Consider the following 25,311-nt stretch of genomic DNA (forward strand, 5'->3'; position numbering starts at 1 on the left):
GCCTTTTTTTTTTTTACAACTTTTAATACTTACTAGTACAGATGGTCTCCAACTTAATACGTTGCTCTGACTTACCCTTTTTTTTTTTCCCTTTATGATGGTGCAAAAGTGATACACATTCAATAGAAACCATACTTGAATTTTGAATTTGAATTTTTTTTTTTGGCTAGTGATATGCTGTATATCTACTCTTTTGTGACCCTGGACAGTGGCAGCACAGGTTCCCCCCCCCCCAAGAAAATATCATTTTTACTATTGATTGAAAACTGATACAATAGTGTTATGGAAATTTTGCAGCCTCTTTGATCCATAAGCTAATTTCTAGGCAAAATCCTGATAGGATAATCACCAACAAACCTAAATAAACAAATAGTGCTGGCAAAAGAAATTACTCCATGTGATGCAAGGCTGTAAGGGGCACAGTAATGTTCAAGGTGTGGGAATTCAAATACAGATGTCCTCAGCTGCCCTAGGTCCCTGGATCATTGCCTCTTGTATTAATACTTAAAGTATCCTCACTATTACCATCACCAGTCTGAATACTCCGCCCAAGTGAGAAGGAGTTCTTTAGATCCAGGAGCCCTAGAACTTCCTCTCACATTAGGAAAGAAAAAGGGAAGGAAGTGAAGGGAAAGGGAAGAAAAGCTGCACAGGAAATGGGGGTGGGGATGGGGGGGCGGTGATGGGGTGGGGAGAGAATGAGGAAAGGAGGCAGGCTTTCACAGCCCAGGAGAGCACTCTAGGAACTAAAGCAAGGGGGCATGGAAGAGTCCTACCCCGGACAACACAGGTCAGTTAGAAAAAAAGAGCCTGAAGTGGGGAACCGACACGACTGCTGTAGCAGTGATAGTGGACGGATTAGGCATAGGGAAATTATCAGACTTTTTTATCTTTATTATAATATATAAACAGAAACTTCCTTGGGCTCCAAGGGCCAACCAGTTTCTCTTCAAGCAGGATTTCTTAGTAGCGCTCTATTTGGTCTCTTCTTTGAGTAAAACATATGTCAATTAAAAGTTCATATAGTTAAAATTCATTCATCTTTACCCATGGTGCAATGCGCTTGTTTAAATCCACTCCTCCTTATTCAACATTTTTTTAAATCTTTTGGGTTTTTTTTTTGCCACACAGCATTTCGGATTTCAGTTCCCTGACCAGGGATCAAAGCCTGGCTCCTGCAGTAGAAGCTTTGAGTCTTAACCACTAGATTCCCAGGGAAATTCCTAAACATTTTTTAATTCAAAAAGTATGAAGTCCAAGAGCAAGGCTTGGCATAGCATGTGTCTTCACCAATCAGATGCCACTTATTAGTTTGTCTTATCAGATTTATTAACTGTCCCCTCAACCGGACTGCAGACTACACAACACTTGAGAGTAAGGGCCTTTTTCTATCCCCAAGACCTAACAAAGAGACTTAACATAAATTGTTGATAATGGCTAGGAAGGATACAGATGAATGAATAAGTTGAAGAATTAATTTAAAGTCCTTGAGAATACTTGACCTTTGAAGCTATCACAAATTGCAAGTCCTGGATCAAAAGAGTTCATGGCCAGAAGCAATACTAACCACAGCAAACCGAAGCCAGCAATGAACTCACAAGTTTTGGTTATCAACTAATGCAAGTTTCCTGTGCCTAAGACATTGCCCAAAAAGAGACACTGGTCAAAGATGTATGTGCAAGTACAACTTTTTAAAGAAGTTTTTAAAGAAGTAATATTTTAGACTTTAACTTAAGAGGTGGGGGAAAGTTGCCTCAGCACCTCTCTAAGGCTCTGCCTGCCAGAATCATACACACTTGCACACAACAGAGCGAAGGGCTTTGCTGGGAGTGCTGGTTCTGATAGGTTCTGGAGCGTGTATTTCTTCAAGATTTAGAGCCCTTAAAAAAACTAAGATCCTGCTGTAAAACAGAAGATCACAACATTTAAGCAAGATCCCAATGTGTTACAGGCTTAAACTCATTTTACAGTCGTTATATTAATAAATCTATTTGTAGGTCATAGATGGGTTTTGGTAAATTTATCCTTAATCTGCTCTTTCTTGACATCAAGTCAATTCATTCATTCATTCAGCATACATGGTACATCTACAAGAGATTCCATGTTAGGCAAAGAAAAATAATAAATGAGGTGAAGTTCTTGTCCCCAAGAAACACAGTTACATCCCTCAAATGTGCCGTTAGACTAATGCTCTTAACTTACTCATATCTCACAAAATGGAGTGTCAGAGAAACGTTTTCTCTGTGATCTTAGCATGCTGTACCTGGTGGACATACGGCTCTTCTATATTCAAACACCACCAATGCCTCTTTCATTTTTAACTTTATTTGGCAAAGCAGCACTGCATAAACTGTTCAGTAACTAGGACACAGCTTACACAGCATGTCAAATCCATATACATTATGAGCAGCAAGTTAGAAACAGAAAAAACAACACTACGCTACAAGTCTCCTATCATTTTTAAAGAGAAAAAGGAAGAACTATGTCAGTTATGTCCAATCTGAACAGCCGAGTGTTTTAAGGGACATCGCCTGCCATCTCCTTAAGTTTTAATATTTACAAATGCTTAGTTTTAAGGTAACAAAGCAGCTGATTGTATCTACAACATGCTATTCTATGACACCACATCAAAAGCTTTAAAAAGGAAGCTCATCTCTATTTTCTTAGTAGCATCTAACATATACCCCAAAACCAAGAATCTTAACTTGTGAATGGTGGTGTTATCTGCTGCACAAAAGCAATCCGATAAATTAACATCAGAACAGAATTAAGTGCCTAAGAAAAGAAAAGTCACTCCTCAAAATCAATTCACAAACCATGTTTTCCATTTTGCAGAACCCCTTCTTTTAATATTTAAAGGAAAACGTGGGCATGTTAAAGTAATAATACACAAATTTATATTTTTCATCCTTCTTTCCAATCTGGCTTCTGTGCCTCTCTGAAGAATTAGAAACCCCACAAATCCACACATTTTCATGCTGAAAATAGTGTAAGAAAGTTCAAAACAAGCTGTGATGCTGTTGATTTTCAAAAGCTTTGAGGACTGAGATGAGCAATCCACTGTAATATTATTATACTGGTCAAGCTGATGTTGCTTTTACAGTTCATCCCTGGGGGGAGAAAGAGAGAAATATATAAGCAGGAGTTACATATGATAAAACTTGACTTTCTAACAGTTTAGATACAACTAATAAATCAGTAAAAATATACTGATCCCCAAGCAACATATTACATTAAAAAAAAACAAAAACAAAAAAACCCTAAGCAAATGATTGAGGTCAAAGCAGAAATGGAAATCAGCCATTTCAAACATTGTTCATGCTACTCCAGAATGAATAATGAAAACTAAAGGGCCTGAATTCTTTATTTTTTAATTCAAAAGTAATTTTCTTCCTTCAAGACCAAAAATTCAGAGAAATGATAACTTTTAGATCCAGGATCTTGCTAATACTATTTATTGTAAAATAATAACGAATATTTAGAGTTCAGATAAGTCTTTATAGTTATATTCACAAAACTGGACAAAAATTTAGTCTTTTGTTTAGAGTATCTGTTGAGTATATTGTTGAGCAATCACTGAGTGGGTCAATCTCAACCCAAACTCTGTGAGAAAAGCACCATCTGTAGGTGTAATACACCTGTCAGCTGATTTCATAAGGCAGCTTTACCAGCTCTAAGAGAAAGCATTTGCTCAGCCAGGTGCGGCACTGTACCAGCAACCGCCAGTAAGAGGAGGGAAGGAATAAGAATGCAGACTAAAGTAATCTGTATGGTATATAAATTATACCTCTTAATAAAGTTGCTAAAAGCGAAAAAATAAAGCTACCAGAAAAGCTTCTTATTTGAGGATAATCTGAGGAACAAGCAACACTGTTAAATATTCAAGTACTTTAGGGGTAAAGAAGGATGATGTTTGCAACTAAATATCAAATGATTCAGGGGGGGAAAAAGTTACATATGTGTGTATGTATACGTGTGTATGTATATAGAAAGAGGGAATGAAAAGGAATGTGGAAAGTGTTAATAATTGTTAACTCTGGATGAAGAGATTTAGGAGCTCTTTGCACAATTCTTGCAACTTGTCTGTAACAAAATTTTTTTTTATGTTTCTTAAAAAGCTGTTGAATAAATTTGAAGGGAAGATAAATAAAGAGATAAAATCTCCCAGGTACATGGTGAATTAAGGGATTTTTCAACAATATGGTATTTTCTATAAAATATGAATTTTATAAATTGTGCAAGAAAATATTTTAAAAATGATTTCTCCCATAAGCTGTCTTTGTCATACAGTACTGAATTATCTGTTAAATGATAAGTTATCAGTTCTGGGTCCTCTTAATATATTCTTCCAAATAATATAAGTACTATAATTCTCAAAAAACAGTTTTTACTGAAATTCATGCAAGCATTAAAATACTTAATCTTTAAAGAGTTTACTTGCAAAATGCTCTATTCATATATTTACTTGCACTTTTTAAAATATGAATTAGAAATACTATTGTTTTTTAATAATTTTACCACATTTTATTTACCAGTTGCAAGGTACTAAGGATTTTGTCAATAGATATCCTTATTGCCCAACAATATAGTACAACATTTCTAAATATCCTCTCCATTTAAAAATTTTTTTGAAAAGGGAAAAGGATTAAAAACTCTCAACAAACTGGGTATAGAGGGAACGTACCTCAACATAATAAAGGCCACATATGACAAGCTCACAGCTAACATCATTCTCAATGGTGAAAAACTGAAAGCTTTTCCTCTAAAATCAGGAACAAGACAAGGATGCCCACTCTCGCCACTTTTATTCAACATAGTACTGGAAATCCTAGCCAGAGCAATTAGGCAAGAAAAAGAAATAAAAGGCATCAAAATCGGAAAGAAAGATGTAAAACTGTCTCTTTTTGCAGATGATAACTAACTAAAATTAGTTGTTTCTGTATACTAATAATAAACTATCAAAAGAAAAATAAAGAAAACAATCTCATTTACAATTATAGCAAAAAGAATAAAATATCTAGAAGTAAATTTAACCAAGGAGGTGAAAGAGTTGTACACTGAAAACTATAGAATGTTAACGAAAGATACTGAAGATGACACAAATAAATGTAAATATATTTCGTACCCATGAACTGGAAGAATTAAGTTAAAACATCCATACTACCCAAAGTAATCTACTGAATCAATACAATCCCTATCAAAATTTCAATGACATTCTTCACACAAATAGAACAATCCTAAAATTTGTATAGAACCACAAGACTCCAAATAGCCAAAGCAATCTTTAGAAAGACCAATAAGACTGAAGGTGTCACGCCCCCTGACTTCAACTATATTACAAAGCCAAAGTAATCAGAACAGTATGGTACTTGGCATAAAAACAGACATAGAGACCAATGGAACAGAGTAACGAGCCCAGAAATAAACTCATGCATATATGGTCAATTAATCAGGAGCCAAAAATATATGATGAAGAAAGAACAGTCTCTTCAATAAGTGGTGTTGGGAAAACTGGACAGCCACATAAAAATGGAATGAAACTGGACCTCTATCTTAACACCACATCCCAAAAAATCAAAATGGATTAAATACCTGAATGTAAGACCTAAACTTATTGTGATGATTTTGCAATATACCAAATCACTATGTTGTACACCTAAAACTACTATGATGCTATATGTCAATTATATCTCAACAAAACTGGTGAAAAAAAAATCATACCATTAAAAAATATTTAATGATGAGGGACAATGTTGATGATATTTTATTAAATAAAGAGAGATTACAAAATAAAACTATGATCTCAGGACTACAAGAGATGTATATACTTCTATGGATATAGAGAAAAGAAGAAAAAAATCTATAAAATGTTAATAAGAGGTGATCTCTAAATTCTGGGATTATGGGTCTTTTATTCTTTTGTGTTTGTTTTTTCCTATTTTTACAATGCATGTACATTACTTTGATAGGAACAGTACTGTGGAAACCAAATAGAAGGCAATTTATATTAACAGTATCCCCCCTCCCCCAACCCCCCCACACACACATCAAAAGGAAAAGAAATTAAGTTTACAGATCTGAATTATAAGGTGTTAAGGAAATTATTTAAGGTGTTAAGGAAAACCAAAAATTTGCTGCCATGGCATGTATAACCTTGTCACATCCTATGATTCCAAAATCTATTAACCTTCTTAATTTTTCCTAATATTTAAAATTCTACATAACCATATTTTTATCTTACATGCATAGATCGTTTAAGATAAAAAATAGTATGTACTAAATTTCTACAAAGGCTCTTTAAAACTGCTATGTATGTGCTAATATTAATTAGATTCAGTTCAGTTCAGTTCAGTGGCTCAGTAGTGTCTAACACTTTGTGACCCCAAGGACCGCAGCACATCAGGCTTCTCTGTCCATCACCAACTACTAGAGCTTGCTCAAACTCATGTCCATCGAGTCAGTGATGCCATCTAACCATCTCATCCACTTTTGTCCCCTTCTCCTCCCACCTTCAATCTTTCCCAGCATCAGGGTCTTTTCCAATGAGTCAGTTCTTCACATCAGGTGGCTGAAGTGTTGGAGTTTCAGCTTCAGCACCAGCCCTTCCAATGAATATTCAGGATTGATTTCCTTTAGGATGGACTGGTTGGATCTCCTTGCAGTCCAAGGGACTCTCAAGAGTCTTTTCCAACACCACAGTTCAAAAGCATCAATTCTTCAGCACTCAGTGTTCTTTATGGTCCAACTCTCATATCTATACATGACTACTGGAAAAACCATAGCTTTGACTAAATGGACCTTTGTTGGCAAAGTAATGTCTCTGCTTTTTAATATGTTGTCTAGGTTGGTCATAGCTTTCCTACCAAGGAGCAAGCGTCTTAATTTCATGGCTGCAGTCAACATCTACAGTGATTTTGAGGCCTCCCAAAAATAAAGTCTGTCACTGTTTCTCCATTGTTTTCCCATCTATTTGCCATGAAGTGATGGGACCGGATGACATGATCTTAGTTTTCTGAATATTGAGTTTTAAGTCAGCTTTCTCACTCTATTTCATCAAGAAGCTCTTTAGTGCTTCTTCACTTTCTGCCTTAAGGGTGGTGTCATCTGCATATTTGAAGTTACTGATATTTCTCCAGGCAATCTTGATTCCAGCTTGTGCTTCATCCAGTTCAGCATTTTGCATGATGTACTCTGCATATGTTAAATAAGCAGGGTGACAAAATATACAGCCTTGACGTACTCCTTTCCCAATTTGGAACCAGTCTGCTGTTCCTTGTCTGGTTCTAACTGTTGCTTCTTGACCTGCATACAGATTTCTCAGGAGGCAGGTCAGGTGGTCTGGTATTCCCTTCTCTTGAAGAATTTTCCACGGTTTGTTGTGATCCACACAAAGGATTTGGTGTAGTCAATAAAGCAGAAATAGAAGTTTTTTTGGAACTCTCTTGCTTTTTTGATGATCCAACAGATACTGGCAATTTGATCTCTGGTTCTTCTGCCTTTTCTAAATCCAGCTTGAACATATGGAAGTTCACCGTTCACGTACTGTTAAAGCCTGGCTTGGAGAATTTTGAGCATTATTTTGCTAGTGTGTGAGATGAGTCCAATTGTGTTGTAGTTTGAACATTCTTTGGCATTGTCTTTCTTTGAAATTGGAATGAAAACTGACCTTTTTCAGTCCTTTGGCCACTGCTGAATTTTCCAAATTTGCTGGCATACTGAGTGCAGCACTTTAACAGCATCATCTTTTAGGATTTGAAATAGCTCAACTGGAATTCCATCACCTCCACTAGTTTTGATCTTAGTGATGCTTCCTAAGGCCCACTTGACTTTGTATTATTTAGATTAGATTATTTAGATTGCTTAGATTATTTAGTTTCATATTAATTGGATTAATAACTATATGTAACATATTACTTTATTGTATAATAAATAATTATACACATAATTATTAGGCTAATAACTGTAAGACACTAATATTTAGTATTTTAAATTCTTTATCAAGAACAACTGAAAATATGTACTGTCAGGAAATAACAATCAAAATCTATGAATGTTTTCTAATTAATGGGCTTTCTGAGGTAATACAAGCTTTGTACAATTAACTTTGTGCAAAGCATTATGAAAGACATAAAAAGAATTCCAAAAGTAACAATATATCCTAGCCTTTAAGGATGCAAAGGTTATCATAATGCTGTGTAACACATGTAAAGACATTAAAAAGGGACAGTATAGAACAATTTGGAACACAGGATCAATTGGATAAAGAAATTAAAAAGGGACAGTATAGAAACAATTCAGAACACAGGATCAATTGGACCTATACCATCAATCCTAGAAACGCCCAGTCAGTTCAAAACATCCTTTTCATGAGTACATGGCACTTTAAGAAGACATCAATAGACAAAGTACTTATGGAACAAGAACCCTGAAACATTCCTCTGTTTCACAAAACAGAGATGAACTTATTCCATTGACCCTTGTGGCTATTAAAAACAAAAATAAAACTTACCAGAAGATTAACAAAATGTTGATTTCTAGGTATGTAAAATAAACATGTATGTATAAAATAAAATATAAATATTTGCATTTAGTTAGTTGCAACCAACTAATGCAACTATTACCTATCTATAGTCTTGAACATAATACCACAGATTCTAGGTCTACAGCCTATCTATCTGGCATTCTCTCTCCTTTAATTAATCCATCAGAATTGCAAGGAGTATTTTTCCAAGTATAAGGGGACAAAAGTCTACATTCAAGTTTCCAGGTTTATCTGACATGAAAATTCGGCATGCCCACTAAGTCCTCTCTCTTTTTCTTCTTCCCTATCTAGTTTCTATCACATCTTTCCAGCAAAGATTGGATCTCACTCTCACAGAGCACTCGCCTTAGCTCTGGATGCCTCAATTAGAGAAGGATGGAAAGCAGGTGACAAATAAGGGAATATTTCTAAGAAAGCACTGGGATGAGTCCTTAATACTGAAGAAAAAAATCATCTAGCCTGACAAGAAACTGACTTAGGAAGCTTTTTACATAATTACCATGTGAGATGAGAAAATATAAGTGATTTTTTAATCACATTCTATCCTTACCACCACTGCTTTAATTCAGCCCACCGTCACCGCGCCCCTGATTTGCTATAGGTATCTTCTATTTCTGGCTATAGCTTTATCCCTTTCCAATCTACTCTCCACCCTACTACCAAAATTATCTTTCTGAAATGGAATTCTGATCCCTTCACTGCCTGGCTTGAACAATTGCTCCCTACCACCCTCAAGCCAGAGTTAACACACTAACTGCCTGTTTGTCTCGTTTTTTGGATCCTCTACCTAACTGTAAGTTCCACTAGAATGGTCAGCTTCAAATTCACAGCTGTGTATTCCTGGCCCTGCAGCAAGGCCCACATAGTGGGCACACAGACACTTGTTGAATTAATGATGTATTAGAAGGTCATCACACTGAAAATAATTAACAAATTTAACAGAATTGCCAAAGAAAAGTATTAGATACAGACTTTTCAAAGGCAATTTAAAACAAATGCTATTTTTTTTCCTGTCAAGGACAGTTTAAGCATAGGTTAGCCTGATGGCAGTAGAAACAGGACATATAGAAACTAGACACCTTCTCAAATCTCTTTCATACCTAAATTTAAAAAGAAGCAGAGATACCTGCTCCATGGGAGGAAAGGGGAAGGAAGGAGGTGGTGAGAGCTGTCTTCAGACTACATCTGGCTGAGGGTCTCTTCCTCTCTGACTTAAAGTTAAGTCTGTCTGCTGTGACGCCCTGGTGGAGAGAAGAGGGCAGCGGTAGAGGGAGCTGAGGTGACTCCTACATGTGGGAGCAGCTGCTTCGCTCTGTAGCCACAGCTCCTGTCAGAGACCCCCACTCCCCATCCAGTCTCTGCTCTCAGTGGGTTCCAGTAAAACCGATTCCTCACCTTTAGGTCTAGAGAGGTAACAGCTTCCTACCATCACCTTGGAAATCCCTGGTCCCTGGCTATGCCACATCCTTCACCGGTTCCCATAACTTTTCCCATATTTCTTTGAATAGTCCCTTCATTAAAATCACTTCAAAATCCTGGCTAAGCACACTCGGACCTTGACTGACAATTTACAAACACAAAAAGGAACAGCAGATGCATGGTCCCTTAAGATTTTAAGTTAACCGTTGATGCTTTACTCTTTCAAACATTCTATTTTCTAATAATTTCTTTCAGCACAAATTTAATGTCAGTTTTTTTTTTAACTTCATTTCCAGATTGTTTTATATTCTTTAAACTTCATGATTTACAACTAAGCAACTGATTATCTCTGTAATTATAACTACATCTTTGGATGTAGGAAAATGTGTTTGAAAAGATAGTAAATTTGCAATGGAAAAAAATAGAAAATCCTCTTAGTACAACTGGAGAAAAGTTTCCTATGTGCATACATGTAAAATTGCTCAGTATTTTAAAAAGTTGAAGGCCAAAAAGAAAACCAAGTATATATATATTTAAATATTCGGTAAATGACTGAACAATTGTCCATAGATTTTAAAATTATTCTAAATTTAATACAAATAGTTTAGTCTTATCAGGGGTAAAATACAGGTAAGTGGAAGCCTGAAGCTTATATAATTGGGTAATGGTGGGGGCAGGTTGAACTGCTTTATGAAGGGGAAAAAAAAAAGGTCAACTAAAAACGAGGCTATGTATATAAAATTTGGTATAAGGCCATGACTGGCCCAAAGCAAGTGAGGGCCCAGAAACTTAAGTATCATTACCTTCAAGCTAAATCTACTTCTGGTTATAAAAACAAAACTCGTTTTGTATATATCTGGTTATAAAAACAAAAAGCACTCTTACCTGATACCCTATTTCAGTAATATCAGTGATATGTTTGCTGCATTTATAGAGCAGCAATCATAATATTTTGTAATTATATAGCCATACTAGAAGCAAAGTAAAGGAAGTTTGTAACTATATCTGATTCTAATTGACAAGACTGCTAGCTTTTAAAAAAGTTTTTTAAAGAAGTGGCTGTGCTCCAGGTTAGAATTCAAAGAAAACAGCTATAACTACATGGTGAAGTGAAAGTCGCTCAGTCATGCCCAACTGTTTAAGACCCCATGGACTGACTATACATGTAATTCTCCAGGTCAGAATACTGGAGTGGGTAGCCTTTCCCTTTTCCAGGGGATCTTCCCAATCCAGGAATCGAACCCAGGTCTCCTGCATCGCAGGTGGATTCTTTACCAGCTGAGCCACAAGGGAAGTCCTTAACTTTATTAACGACTACATTAGGTGAAGAATTAAAATGCATTTCCTAATAAGGGTTAACAGAAATGGCCAGTCAGAATTAATCAAAAGTAAAACTCAGTTTTGAACAGAGTTAGATTCATTACCACTTTTGCTGTTAAACATTCATTAAAAAGGTATCTTTCCTCTTTCCAGAAAACAAAATTGAGAGTTCTATGAAGCCTGGTGTGTTGCAGTTCACGGGGTCACAAAGAGTCAGACACTACTTAGCGACTGAAAAACTACATTAACTCTATAATCGCCATTTTACTTATTAAGAAATTATCTTAAAATAAGTACCTCTGTCAAGTAAAAGCAGATTCTAAAACAAGGAAACAGTGAGACCTTTCTTATTTTGGCAGGTAATTTCAAGTAGTCTTAGCTATTGTCTTACTTATGGATCTCACTCCCTCCCCCTGGAGAGAGTGGGCAGGGGAAGAAGGAAGACAGGAAACAGAGAAAGCTTGGCTTCAAAGGGAATATCCAAAGATGCTGAGACACAGAAACAAAAGTGGGCGTTAAAAGAGCCATGCTGTGCTGAAGACATGCCGCATGCTGTTGGCCCTTTGGGTGGGTGTGTGAGACCTGGGCACTCACAGAAACCCCCTTCCCTCCCCAGGGACTTAGAGAGCTCAACAACTGGTCAGTCTGTTGTATAAAATGGTAAGCTTCTTCCTTACTGTGGTTCTGAAATAACATCAGGATATAAAACAGACACAGGTTGTCAGGCATCTATGAACCGGATTGAAAGAGAGAAGTCAAGCTCAGAGCAAGAATGTCCTCTCTGGCATTGACACCTTCGAAAACTGGGACAAGAGTATCTTTTCCCTTCTCTTTCTTCACAACAATGCTATAATAGAAGATGAACTAGGGCAGGAAATGATCCCTTCTCTTCAGATGAAAGCCTTCATTTCCATGACCATATAGCAGATATAAAAATTAGTTGTCAATATAGAAACACAGTGGCTGAAAATAAAGTAAAATTTAGAAAGCGTGACTGACAGCCTCTTTAAAAAGAAAAACACCTTTGTGCCAACCAAGTCTCACCCCACTTTCCCAAAGATGAGTTAAATCAAAAGAAGGACAGACCATGCAAAACTTTTCTACATTTTTAATGTAGTGAATTTCTGATGTTAAAATGGAGTAGCATAAAGGTGACAACCAAAAACGCGGCTCTTGCAGTCTGATCTCTGAACATCCACACCCTTTCACCTTGCGTGTGTGGAAGAAGAAAGAGCAGAAGATAAAATCACTTCCACCTGGACCACTGCTTTTCTTTATCTGTTAAAGGCACGTATATCACTCCCATCAGAGGCTTCATTTTGACACTGCCATCTTGCAGCTTGTCATACTGCTCCAACATCTGGTTTCCACCTGCAGGACCAACTGGCAATATCAATCTTCCACCAGGCTTTAACTGGTCTATTAACTAAAAGAAAGAGAAAAGGACACACACCAAGTTATAGATTTTTTATTAATAGTCATTTTATATCACTATACACAACTTTCAGTGTCCATGGGCAGAAAGCAGAAATGTACCTTATTTAGTGCATACACTCTTCCATTGTTAAACTTGTTACTCAATTACCCACTTACTCATTTACTACTGACATCCTCTACTACAGTACAAATTCTCTGATGACGGGGACTGTGTCTTATTCATCTTTGTGCGCTTAGCATCAAACATAGTACCTAGTACAACTGCAAACCTCAAAATCTTTGAGTTGAACCACATAATATGGCCTATCCTCTTGAGAAGACCAAAGGCAAAGCAGAAAATTTCAATTCCTGTATGCCTGTTATCAATCTTTGCAGTTTGGGAGGGAAGAGGGGAAGTGTAGACAATCAGCAAGGAATCCCTATCCTATCCAAGAATTTAAGGCATCCCTGAACCAGAGATAAGAGAACTCTGGCTTTATGACTGAGTTTAGGATCACAGGCAGCATGGCGTGATAAAGGAAGGTAGGGCTGGGGTCCCTGCAGCATTAGAACGAGGACGCCGCTGTCAATGAAGAGCCAAAATTGCTCAGTTAAAGCCCGTCTGGTTAGAAAATTTTTAAGTCACATGTTACAATGTGAATGCAGCCTGAAAGATGATCATCAATCAAAAAGCGTAAGGAAAAAAAATCTTCCCAGAGAAGGGTGTCCTTAATTAAAATTCTGGTTGTCAGCAAGTCTATCTTATTTTTTCCCTCTTAATTCCTCTAAATGCCAAGATTTTCAATGAAAAAATAGGCTTCTTCCCTCTCCCTCAATCTTGCTCCTTTAATCCATTAATTTTAAAACCTTTTAGCTATCTTTTTTTATGGTGCTTACCTCTAAAGCATGTCATTTTTTTTAACTGAAATATAATTGACATATAAACACTGTGTTAGTTTTAGGTGTACAACATAATGATTCAATATATGTATATAATGTAAAATGCTTACTACAATAAACTTAATTAACATCTATTATCACACATAATTACAATTGTTGTCTTGTGATGAAAACTTTTAAGGTTTACTCTTAGCAACTTTTAATTATATAATATAGTATTATTAACTATAGTCAATATAGTCAATAATTAACATAGCATTAACTATAGTCACCATGCTGAATAACATTTCCTTTTCTACTTCAAATTACATGCCAGATGAGGACTAAGCTCTCATACATGAACACTTGTCCCTCAGTATCCAAGGGGGACTGGTCCCAGGACCTTATCTCTGACACCAAAATCCACAGACATGCAAGTTCCTTATAGACAATGGTATAGTACTTCCATATAACCTATACATCCCATGTACTTTAAATCGTCTCTAGATTACTTATTACATTTAATACAAGGCATACACCATGTAAACAGTTGCCAGGTACAACTTCAAACTGCAACAACAAATTCAAGTTCTCTGCTTTTTGGAACTTTCTGGAAAACTTTTTCTGAATATTTTCCATCTGTGATTGGTTGAATCCTTCAATGTGGAACCCTTGGATACAAAGGGCCAGCTGCATTCTGCTTCTTTCCCCTAATCCAACCAGTATCATCATTTTTTATGAAAACTGTTTTCTGTTATGACTGTGTAAACATAACGTGCAGCTGAGCCAAGAGGTACTCAGTTACTGTTTTCTTTCTTATAGAATAGTTGTTTTCTCTGCAGTTAAAAACTGAAGCTTTTTCTTTTTTTTTCACTCACTTTATTTTCTTTGTAACTGTTTCTCCCAACAGCTTCTTGATGAAATTTTCATACAGTCAAATCTATTTATAAGCACCTTCCTTTTTTCTTTTACTTCGCTCTCTCCTTTTTTTTGTAGGCCCCCTTCTAGTTCTTTTCCTCCTCTGCTCTAAATCTGGACTGGTTAGTCTCCGGGCCTGCCGCATAGCTGTCATACCGGGACTTCCCTCTGCAACAACACCGGCAACTCTGACCATTTCTCTCCTGAACAAGGTGTCCTACCTTCCTAGACGCCATGGCTGCTTCTTTCTGGTTTCTCCCACTGTCTCTCTACTCCCTCATTTACTGATGACATTTAAAGCAATTCCTCCAGAAGTATTCTGTGAAACAGTATGTGGAATACTTTTAAAGAGATTGAGATTTGCAAGTCTAAAATTATCTTTCTTCTATGTACTTAGTGATATGTGCAGGTACAGGATTCAAGACTGGAAACTGGAAATCATTTTCAGTTCACAATTGTGATGCTTTGCCTCTGACTTGTTCATTCTAATGCTGCTTATCTACAGATTGACGCCTTTCTGATTACTGACCCTTAATGAATGATCCATTTTGTTTTTCTGGAAACTTTTAGAATATTCTCTTTATAACATTCTGAAATTTCATGGTGATACTGTGGGTCCCCCCCTTTTAAAAAATTCATTATACTAGGTACTCAATAGATGTTTTTAAACTACAGAATCATGTCTTTCAGTTCTTGGAAATTTTCTTAGGGCTTAGGGCTGATTGTTCCTCATAAAGAATTTCAAGCAGCAGCTCCTCTTTTTAGGCCACAGTGTTGTCTCTGGTTTCCAAGGTCCTGATGCCTCCAGTTTTTAAGCTTCTGCTGAGTTCTGCAAAACAAACGGCCTCCGCACTGATACTCCCCTCTGCAGTCTCTTTGGTTCAGCTTCCTCCACCCTTCCAGGTCAGTTATCACTCCATCTGCTTTTCTGTCTTCATACACTGTAGCAATCAGGACTGTTAAGTATAATCTCCTAGATAACTGAATATAGAGTTTCATATTTCTTGTTTCTTGTTTTTCTAGCTGTTATGAGACGGTATCCAAAGGAGGCATAAACATCCTGACTCTATTACCTTAAAACTGGAAAGCCCCTCCAGCATGTACGTCTATCTTCAAATTTAATCAGATGTAAAGAGCCATCCCCCAAATAATACTCCACATGTGACTATAAATGTTCAAATTCATACCGAGCTAAAGCCAGAAATGCCCTTCAAGGTCATCTTAGGATCTTAGTAGGGAAGATGAGTCCCGTCCCCAAGAATCTTTCATTTAAACACATTTCTATTTTATATTTTAATTGTTCCTCCTAGGTTGCCAATATTTTCAAAAAACAAAAAAAGTTTAAGAAGTTAAAAAAAAAACCCTACTGATCATGTGTTCATATAAGAAAATTCATTATTTACTTATGACTTGTACAACTTTCTACATCATGTTAATACTTCTGTTAAAAACTACTAGTTTGGTCTTTTTAAAAAAATAGATAACAGGGCCAGAGAGAATAGTTCATTTTCCTAAAGTCATTCAGCCAGTGAGTAACAAGTCAGTAATCAGAACAAATCTCCAAACTTTCAACTCCTCATAACTGTGTAAACACACACAAAACTACGTCCAGGTTGGGGAGTTAATGAGACTGGGCAAAAGAGACAGAGTCAATTTTAGCCCCCTGTCATCTAGTTAAGAACTGTGTAAAAATCACATGTAATAGAAATCCAAGCCAAGGATTATTTGGGCTGACATAAGTTTATCAGAGTCTTACTAAAATGAAAACTCCATTTTGTACTTAAGTATTTCCTTGACTATGTAATATATACTACTGGAATATCCTACCTTCTCATTGCAACTATGCAAATTAAGATTTCTTTCTTTCTTTCTTCCTACTATTCTTTAAGATTCAGTTCAAATTTTATTACTGTATGAAATCTCCTTCACTATTCTATACAACATACTCCCCTTCCTCTGAACTTCTACAGTGCGTATTTTCTTTTCCCTTCAATATCTATCACGTGCTGACGACACGCTATCAAATCACTCATTTCTCTGACGTATGTATGATGGATCTCTTCTAGTGAAGTCAGTGAGGATGTATGACAAATACTTCCTGGTCTCACCCATGCAGCTAACACAGTCTTGTACGTGTTAGTAGTCTTGTAGTCTTGTACGTAACACACCAGGTGCCTACCAGGTCGTGAACTCCAGAGGGATTTTCCCAATCTTACGCGTGTACTAGTTCTTAGTTGAATCAAATACTGCTCGAAATAAGACAGTCGCGAGCTGTGGCTTAGTCATCTTCATGTCATTTATACAACTGTTTGTATGTGAAAAAAACTGCCCACTAACTAATTAAAATACACAGTTAATTAAAATTATAACTCAATTTAAAAAGTTGAGCATAATTATCAGCCAAAAAAAAAAAAGGCACAGTGTAACATAGATGGTATTTTCAACATCAACAGAGGTCATTTCCTGTAAATGTTCAAGGGCTTTAATTGAATGAAGTAGACAAACACAGGGAAAAAAAAAACAACTCACTGCCTGGGGCACAACTGGGGCTGCAGCTCCCACGTGAATAGCATCGTAAGGGGCTTCTGCGGCGTATCCCATTCGTCCATCCCCCACTGAAAGAAAACAGTGCTGTAAACACCTGTTCTGACAGAATTACCCAGCGTGAAGAATTATAGGAGGTTTAAAGCGGCGAAAGGACAGATCTTTTTAAAATCACTTAACTAAGTGATGCTGGGACAATGGATAATTCAAAGAAAAAACAGACACTTGGAACCCCACACCTCACGAATACACAAAAATGAACGTCAAAAAGATCAAAGGTCTAAATGTAAAAAGTTAAAACGGTAGTATGTCCGAGAAATAATTCAAGGATGTATCTTCATGATCTCAGAGTACCTTAAACAGGATACAAAAAACACTACAAGAAATGGGTAAGTCTGGCTATATTAAAATTAAGAATTCTTAATTATCAAAAACAGTAAGAGAGTAAAAAGACAGATCACAGAGTGGGAGAAGTGATTTACAATATGTATAAATAGACAAAATGTTAGTGTATAAAAGTCCTACAAATAAAAGAAAAATATAAATAACTCAATATCTTAATAGACATTTCACAAAAGAGGAAATCCAAATGGCCAAACATATGAAAAAGTGTTCAACTTCACTGATTAATATTAAAATACAAGATTAAAACCACAGAGATACTACCATACACTAAGTGGGTGAAGAGAAAAATTTAGTCATCCCAAGTATTGGGATTGTGAGATGAAGCAATAGGAACCGTGATGTATTACTGATGGGAATGTAAGTTGGTTCAGTCACTTAAAAAAAAAATTTTTGCAATATCTATGGTCACTCTATGAACTTGTAGCAACACATCTATAGAAATAAGTGCTTGTATGATGAGTGTATATCAGCATCTGGACTTATGTACACTGCAGCACTGTGAGTATCTCTAAATCAGAAACAACCCAAAACATCCATCTACAGTAGCATTAATAAAAACATTTTGGTAATGTTCCTACATTCGACTGCTATACAGCAATAAAAATCAACCACCATGCAAAAAGGACGAATCTTACAAACATAATAATGAATGAAAAGTCATTCATCATAGAATATGTACTGTATGATTCCATTAAGCTAACATTCAAGATATTAAACATCCTTTATGGAACTGCAATTAGGCAGTAAATGCCTAAAACTAGTGATACTAGTTACCACTAGGGAAAAGGGAGGTAGTTACAATGAGGAAACACAAAGCAGAGCACTTTCAAGGTGCTGATAATGTCCTATTTCTTGATCAGTGTGGTGATTAAAGGTGCTTGGTAAGCTTCACATTTATGTTTTCTGCATATTTTGAGGTCTGTTATTTTTCTCAATATAAAACATACTCACATGGAAATGTGTCCACAAATACTACTGAATGGAAAGTGAAGTTACTCAGTCGTGTCCGACACTTTGCGACCCCATGGACCATGACCTACCAGGCTCTTCCGTCCATGGGATTTTCCAGGCAAGAGTACTGGAGTGGGTTGCTATTTCCTTCTCCAGGGCATCTTCCCGACCCAGGGATCGAACCTGGGTCTCCCGCATTGCAGGCAGACGCTTTACCGTCTGAGTCACCAGGGAAGCCAACTAAAGAACAATATGTAGAGTATGAGTCAATCTAAAAACTGTGTGTGTGTGTACAATTTATTCATACATATATTTATATGTCTAAAAACCTGAGGAAAAAAAGAGGCTTTCTTTACCTTACACACTGTGTACCGCTTACATTGTCTACATTCCACACTGATTACTCTGATGTCACTTCTTAAAGAAGCAGTGAAGAGAGAACTCAACATGACATCTTCTGAAACGGTTAACAGTCATGTCACCCGTGGTCAAGGCGGAAGCAGCGTAACATTTTAGTTTATTTTCTTGCTTAGTACGTAAAAGTGAATGTTAAAAAAAAAAAAGCAATAATTAGCTCTGAATACTATTGTCGCTTGCATGGGACTTTTCTGAAAACAAAAATTCTCCAGAGAGGAAATTTTCAAAGCTCTCTGATACTTACCAACCAGTTGCACCCTCCCTGAAGACAAAAGCATTGGATCATCCTTTCTGACATTATTTATTGAGTCATCTACTAGCTCTTTAATGTGGTCAATTCCTATGACTTTTCCACTAGGTCCAACCTAGAAGTGAGAATAATTTGATGGTTTTAATTAGTTTTTCTAAGGTGTCAATAAAATATTTCTTTATCCAAAGTCATATTCAGCAATGAGAAATCAGGACAAATAAACAGTGTAAGCCTCTAATTTGATTGTTAAACACTCAGTTTATTATACATTATTTGGCAAATACAACTTTCTCAGCCATAACCCTAAGTGAATGAAGATATTTCAGTAATTACAAAGCTAGAATTATAAAAATGTATAATACTAAGAAAAATGGTATCTTTCTTCCTTCATTTTTTTCAGACCCAGAACCCTGAAATGGGACTTAGCTACCAATATTAAATGGTAGTTATTAGTGCAACCATTTTTTATTTAAATTCCATTGAAAAGTGTGACTTTAAACATAAAACAGATACATAAAAATTTTATAGGAATTTCTATACTGATCCTGCTGCCACATATGGGAAATATAAAAATACATAAAAATATCAAAAGACCCTAAATATAAACATTAACTGTAGAACAAAATTAACACAATAAAGACTCTGAAGTCAGACTATCTGGGTTTACATCTAGGTTTCTTACTTACAACTATATAACCTTGACAAGTTATTCTATCAATCAGGTTCCTCAGCTGTAAAGTGAGGAGGAAGTGGGTACATACCGCATAAATGACATGAGGAACTAATAAGAGAATACATGAAAAGCATCGTGAACACTGACCAGCACATGGTAAACGTATGAAAAACATTAATTAGTATCATTCTCAAAAAGATAACTCAGAAATAAAATGACTTTTTAAAAAATGATAATGCCTCTGAAACCATAAACAGTCAAGTGTAGAGAACAAGTCATTAATTAAACACCATTTCTAGTATTTAATTACATCCCAATCAGTTCAGTTCAGTTCAGTCACTCAGTTGTGTCCAACTCTTTGCGACCCCATGAACTGCAGCACGCCAGGCCTCCCTGTCCATCACCAACTCCCAGAGTTTACTCAAACTCATGTCCATCGAGTCGGTGATGCCATCCAGCTCATTACTGAGGGTTAAATTTATACAAAACAAGTCAAACAACTGAAAAGGAATATCTGAATCCTTATTGTGTGCCTGGCACTGTTCTGGAGGCTCAGGATACATCAATGAAAAAAACTCAGACAAAATTCCCACCACTCTGGAGCTTACATTCTAATAGCCTGCCAATTATATATTCATAGCAAATTAAATGGATTCTAGTCAAAAAGGATCCATAAATCCTAACTTAACTAGACCATAACCTTCCAAGCTGGCTTTCAGGTATAGATTTTTCATAATCAACCTGACTTGATTATCTGAGCACAGATAAACTTTTACTCCAAGGTGCCTGAGTGGGCCTCCAGACTTAAACTCAGAATAGGCATTATCGGATAAGCCTCTGATGATGAAATTTGCATTATAATAAAATAAAATAAAAATGCATTAATTTTTCTTAATGTAAAAAGAGCTCTCCTTCAAACCTAATAAACCTATTGTTTGGATATCAGGCTGTATTTGGTTCTTTCTATAAGAATGAAGTTTGGGAGCTCTTGGTTGCCACTGTGTGATCACAAGAGAAAAGCATATCGGAGAATGCAGAGAACTTGTGGAGGAGAGCCAAGTCAAATCAAGAACCAGAGAGAAACTCACTGTCCATAACAACTTGAGATCTTTCTCTGAATCCAGCCATACAAGAAGCCAGAGAGACCTCTAGACTTTTCCATGATATAACCAAATAATTCCCTTCTAGTTCTGCCGGAGTTCAACTGAATGTTCTGTCACCATCACAACAAAAAGAAATCCTAGGTGACATATATTCTAATTGCTATCTTAACAGAATTTAAAAAGAAAGAAAACCTTCAAAAACTGCTAGTGAAAAAGATACACAGCCAAATCATATAATATGCTTCTGTTGGGGCCAGAATAGTAAATAAAGCTCTTACCATACGTGCAAAACATGCAGTAAGGATTCCACTTCCAGATCCTACATCAAGAGCTTTAGCTCCTTCACGCAACTGATCAAATAGAAGTTCTAGTGCATATGCATGCTGCCAAAAGAAAACAAAGCAAGTATTCATTTTTATTTCCAAGATTCTATAAAGTATATATACCATGGCATATGAATAAAGCTGCTAACTTCTCAACAATTTTTCCACTACTGTCATCTACCAAAACAATGAAAACATAACATATTACATACTTATACCTACAGAGGAACTATGCAAGAACATTCTAGTTTGATTAAAATTCTTGTGTTTAAAGTGTTTCAGTAATTTTAGATCTCCAGTATATGAATATTTAAAATTTAACTAATTCAAAGTAAAAAGTTACAAAAAGAACAAATATGCCTAATGAGAGATACTTAAGTTAGCTTTAATCTTCCATAACAAATAGATAATCTTAAAAGGTATTAATATACCATAAGATAACATAATAATCTTTTTAATAATCTTGTAAAGTATATCCATAGGATAAATAGCTAGAGGTGGAAGTAAGGAGGCCAAAGGATACATATTTTTATGTTTACAGTGTAAATTACATATCAAATAAAGTCACTGGTTAATATTTGGACCAAACCAAGAAATAAAGACTTCTCTATTCCATCCTCTTTATGAACTTACATTTTAGTACTTTTCTTTTCCAAAATGTGAGGTTAGAATTAATAAATGGTATCTCAAAAAAATAAAAAATAAAAAAAATAAATGGTATCTCAAAGCTGTCCTTAAATGCCTAGTATGTTCACTACTAAAAATCATCAGATCCAGTAGCAATAAACACAGTCACTATCAGATAAAAATATACATCCATGAATCCATAGTGACAGTAAGTAAATATATCCCTCAACACACACATAAATGGAGGATAGGGAGAAACTGTTCCCAAATGTTCCAAATACAGATGAAATAATGAACTTAGAAAACTGCCATTTGGCAACAAGTTCAGTAATAACTGATTTAAGTCAAAAATCACAAATGGATGCTGAAACTGGTATATTATCACTTGATAAGGAAACACTCTCAAAGTATTTGCCCAAGACACATTAATTACAAAAGGGAAAAATAATAACTTTACAATGGAGGTCAGAAGTTTCTTAGTGGAGAAACTTGACTGACACTACCTCAATCAGATGATTAAAGTTACTATCACCAAAAATGGGACACTCTGACATTACACAACATCTGCAATATTCCAGGCAAAAATGCATAACTCATATCTAATCGAGAAGAAAAATCAGACCAACCTAAATTGAGAGGAAATCTATAAAATAACTGGCCTGTATTCATATTTTCAAGACTATAAAAGAAAAAAACTAAGGTACTGTTCTAGATTAAAAAGACATGGCAATTGAATGAAACTCCTGATCTGTAACTTTCTTTTTCTATAAAGGATATTACTAGAACAACTGACAACATCTTAATGAGGTCTGTAAAGTAGCTAACAGTGTTGTATCAATGTTAATTTCCTGATTTTGACAACTGTAGTATGGTTATTTAGGTGAACGTTCTATTTTTAAAGATAAAGAGCATTCTGTTTACAAATTACACCTACAGAGTTCATAAAAATATATGTATATTTCTTTTATATATATGTGTGTGTGTGTGTATATATATATCTTCCTCCCCCCATATAAATAGGGGGAGGGAAAGAGAAGGAGAGAGAATAAATGATAAACCAAATGTAATACAATGATAACACTTGGGGAATATGGCTAAACAGTATCTGGGAATTATTTGTACTATTCTTAGAAAATTTCTGTAAGTTTGAAATTATGTCAAAATTTAAAAAAAAATTTTTTTAATCATCAGATACAGGTTACCATTCAAAACGGAGGACAGAATGGAAACTCCCTAACTTAGCTGATAAAAGCTAAAATTACTGGTTACCTACAGGATGGAGGTTGACTGGGAAAAGAAACCTTTCTGACTGAGGGAGCTTTCTGGAGTGCGGGAAATGACGTGGGTAGAGGTCACACATATGTAGACACGTAACCTTCATCAAGTTGTACACTTGAGATGTGTGCACTTTGAAAAAAAAAAGAAGTGAAGTCACTCAGTTGTGTCCAACTCTTTGTGACCCATGGACTGCAGGCTTCTCTACCCATGGAATTTTCCATGCAAGGATATTGGAGTGGGTTGCCATTTCCTTCTCCAGGAGATTTTCTCGACCCAGGGATCGAATCTGGGTCTCCCACACTGCAAGCAGACTCTTTACTGTCTGAGCCACTTTTGGGTATACTGCAATTTAATAAAAATCTTTGAAAATACTGTTTACTCCAATCACTAAAAGTGGGTGGTACAGACATTTATGTACCTCCTGATGTGATGAACAGAAGAACCATTAGGAAATTTTCTTGAAAAGAAAAAAAAAGGAAAGCTAAATACGGCTAAGAATCATTTAATCAAATTCAGAATATGGGAACTTCTATAGGATAAATGAACAAACTTTGTCAATAAGTAGATGGTATTTTCAAAAGGGAGACTATTAAAATGAAAAGAGACTTAAAAAGACTAAAAAGGTGTAACATAAGGCTCTTGTCTGGATCCTAACTTAAGCAAATCAACTATGAAAGCTGGTAAAGTTTGAACATGGACTAGGTATAAGATAATACTAAGGAACATTGTTAGGCATGATATGGTATTGTAGTTGTGCTTTTAATCCTTCAGATTTATACTATTCAGGGGTAAAATGATATTATGTTTGGGATAGCTTTAACATATTTCAGTAAAAAAGAAATAACTTTATAAAATAAGATTAGCAAACTGTTGATAATTAATGAAGCTGGGTGACTGGCTACATGAGGGTTTATTATATTATTCTATTTGCATGTGTGGTGTTGGAAACTTTCCATTTAAAAAATCTTTTAAAGACATTGAGGCTACCTTTTCCCACAATTAACACAAAAAGTGGAGAAGGCTATTAATAGATGGAGCCTCATATAATCTGAAGTTTTTGAAACCGTGTTCCAGAAAGTAATTAAGGTTCTGCAGAACCTATTTAGGAGCAACAAGCAAATGTAGACTGGTAGGTACTGTGTTTGGGAAGAGTTATAGAAAACTAAATTTTTCCATTTTTCATATGGATTCTTTTGCAAAGAGCTTCTTGCCTAATGAGTGAAAACCACTGGTACTATGAAAAAGAGTCCTGGATTAAGTATTGCTATAAACGATATCATAGGAAGATGGCGGAGGAATAGGACGGGGAGACCACTTTCTCCCCTACAAATTCATCAAAAGAACAATTGAACGCAGAGCAAACTTCACAAAACAACTTCTGATCGCTAGCTGAGGACATCAAGAGCCCAGAAAAGTAGCCCATTGTCTTCGAAAGGAGGTAGGACAAAATATAAAAGGTAAAAAGAGAGACAAAGAGCTAGGGATTGAGACCCGTCCTGGGAAGGGAGTCTTAATAGAGGAAGTTTCCAAACACCAGGAAACCCTCGCACTGGCGGGTCTGGGGGAAGTTTTCAAATGTGAATCTTGGAGGGCAACCTAACTGGGAGGGAAAAATAAATAAAACCCACAGATTAGGTGCCTAAAAGCAACTCCCAGCAGAAAAGTACCCCAGACGCCCCATCCGCCACCAGCAAGTGGGGGCGGAACGGAGAGGAGCAGGCGGCATTGCTGAGGGTAAGGACCAGGCCCGAGTGCCCTGAGGACAATCGGAGGAAGCTTTTGTGAGATTCCAACTTAAACTGTGGGATAGCGAAAGAGAGAGAGAAAATTAACTGGCCGTTCGCAGAACAAAGGGTCTGAGCAAGTCCAGAGAAGAGCCAGTCTGTGGCTGACCGGCCCAGCCCGCACCCCACCCCACCCCCGCCCCGCCCCAGGCAGGAGGCAGGGGGAGGGGAAAGGGGCAAACTCAGCCCCAGAGACGGCACCCCCTACCACACTGCAAACAGGCCTCCAGTTTCTAACCAAAGACTTCCTGAGATTCTGGATGGTCGACATCCGCTGGGAGGGTCGCGGCGAAACTCAAGGTGCACTCACCCAACGGGCGCGGGCAGGGACTGAGGCTGGGGCCGCGGAGGGGAGAAGGCGCACAGCACCCGGGGAGAGCGCGCCCGTCAAGCTCCTGGCTGCCTGAGCTGCTCGGCCGGGGAAGGCACAAAATGCAGGGGCAACCGAGTCCGCGCTTTTGT

General features: G+C 36.6%; 1 protein-coding gene across 4 annotated transcripts in view; it reads right to left on the minus strand.

Annotated features, from left to right (window-relative positions):
• Positions 1–2,309: 2,309 nt before the first annotated feature.
• PCMT1 (protein-L-isoaspartate (D-aspartate) O-methyltransferase) overlaps positions 2,310–25,311 on the minus strand; it is a 43,060-nt gene continuing 20,058 nt past the window's right edge. The window contains exons 4-9 of one of the 4 annotated variants that reach the window (XM_065931154.1): positions 21,116–21,220; positions 19,056–19,176; positions 17,024–17,109; positions 12,538–12,707; positions 4,685–4,828; positions 2,310–3,110 (exon numbers count right to left, since the gene is read on the minus strand). In XM_065931154.1, the coding sequence (XP_065787226.1) occupies positions 3,098–3,110; positions 4,685–4,828; positions 12,538–12,707; positions 17,024–17,109; positions 19,056–19,176; positions 21,116–21,220 (639 nt within the window). In that variant the 3' untranslated portion in view covers positions 2,310–3,097. Of the gene's footprint in view, positions 3,111–4,684; positions 4,829–12,490; positions 12,708–17,023; positions 17,110–19,055; positions 19,177–21,115; positions 21,221–25,311 lie in introns of those variants that run through there. The other 3 variants (XM_065931156.1, XM_065931155.1, XM_065931157.1) reach the window with 3 other exon arrangements.

Source organism: Muntiacus reevesi, chromosome 3 (assembly GCF_963930625.1).
Source record: "Muntiacus reevesi chromosome 3, mMunRee1.1, whole genome shotgun sequence".
Classification (NCBI taxonomy): domain Eukaryota; kingdom Metazoa; phylum Chordata; class Mammalia; order Artiodactyla; family Cervidae; genus Muntiacus; species Muntiacus reevesi.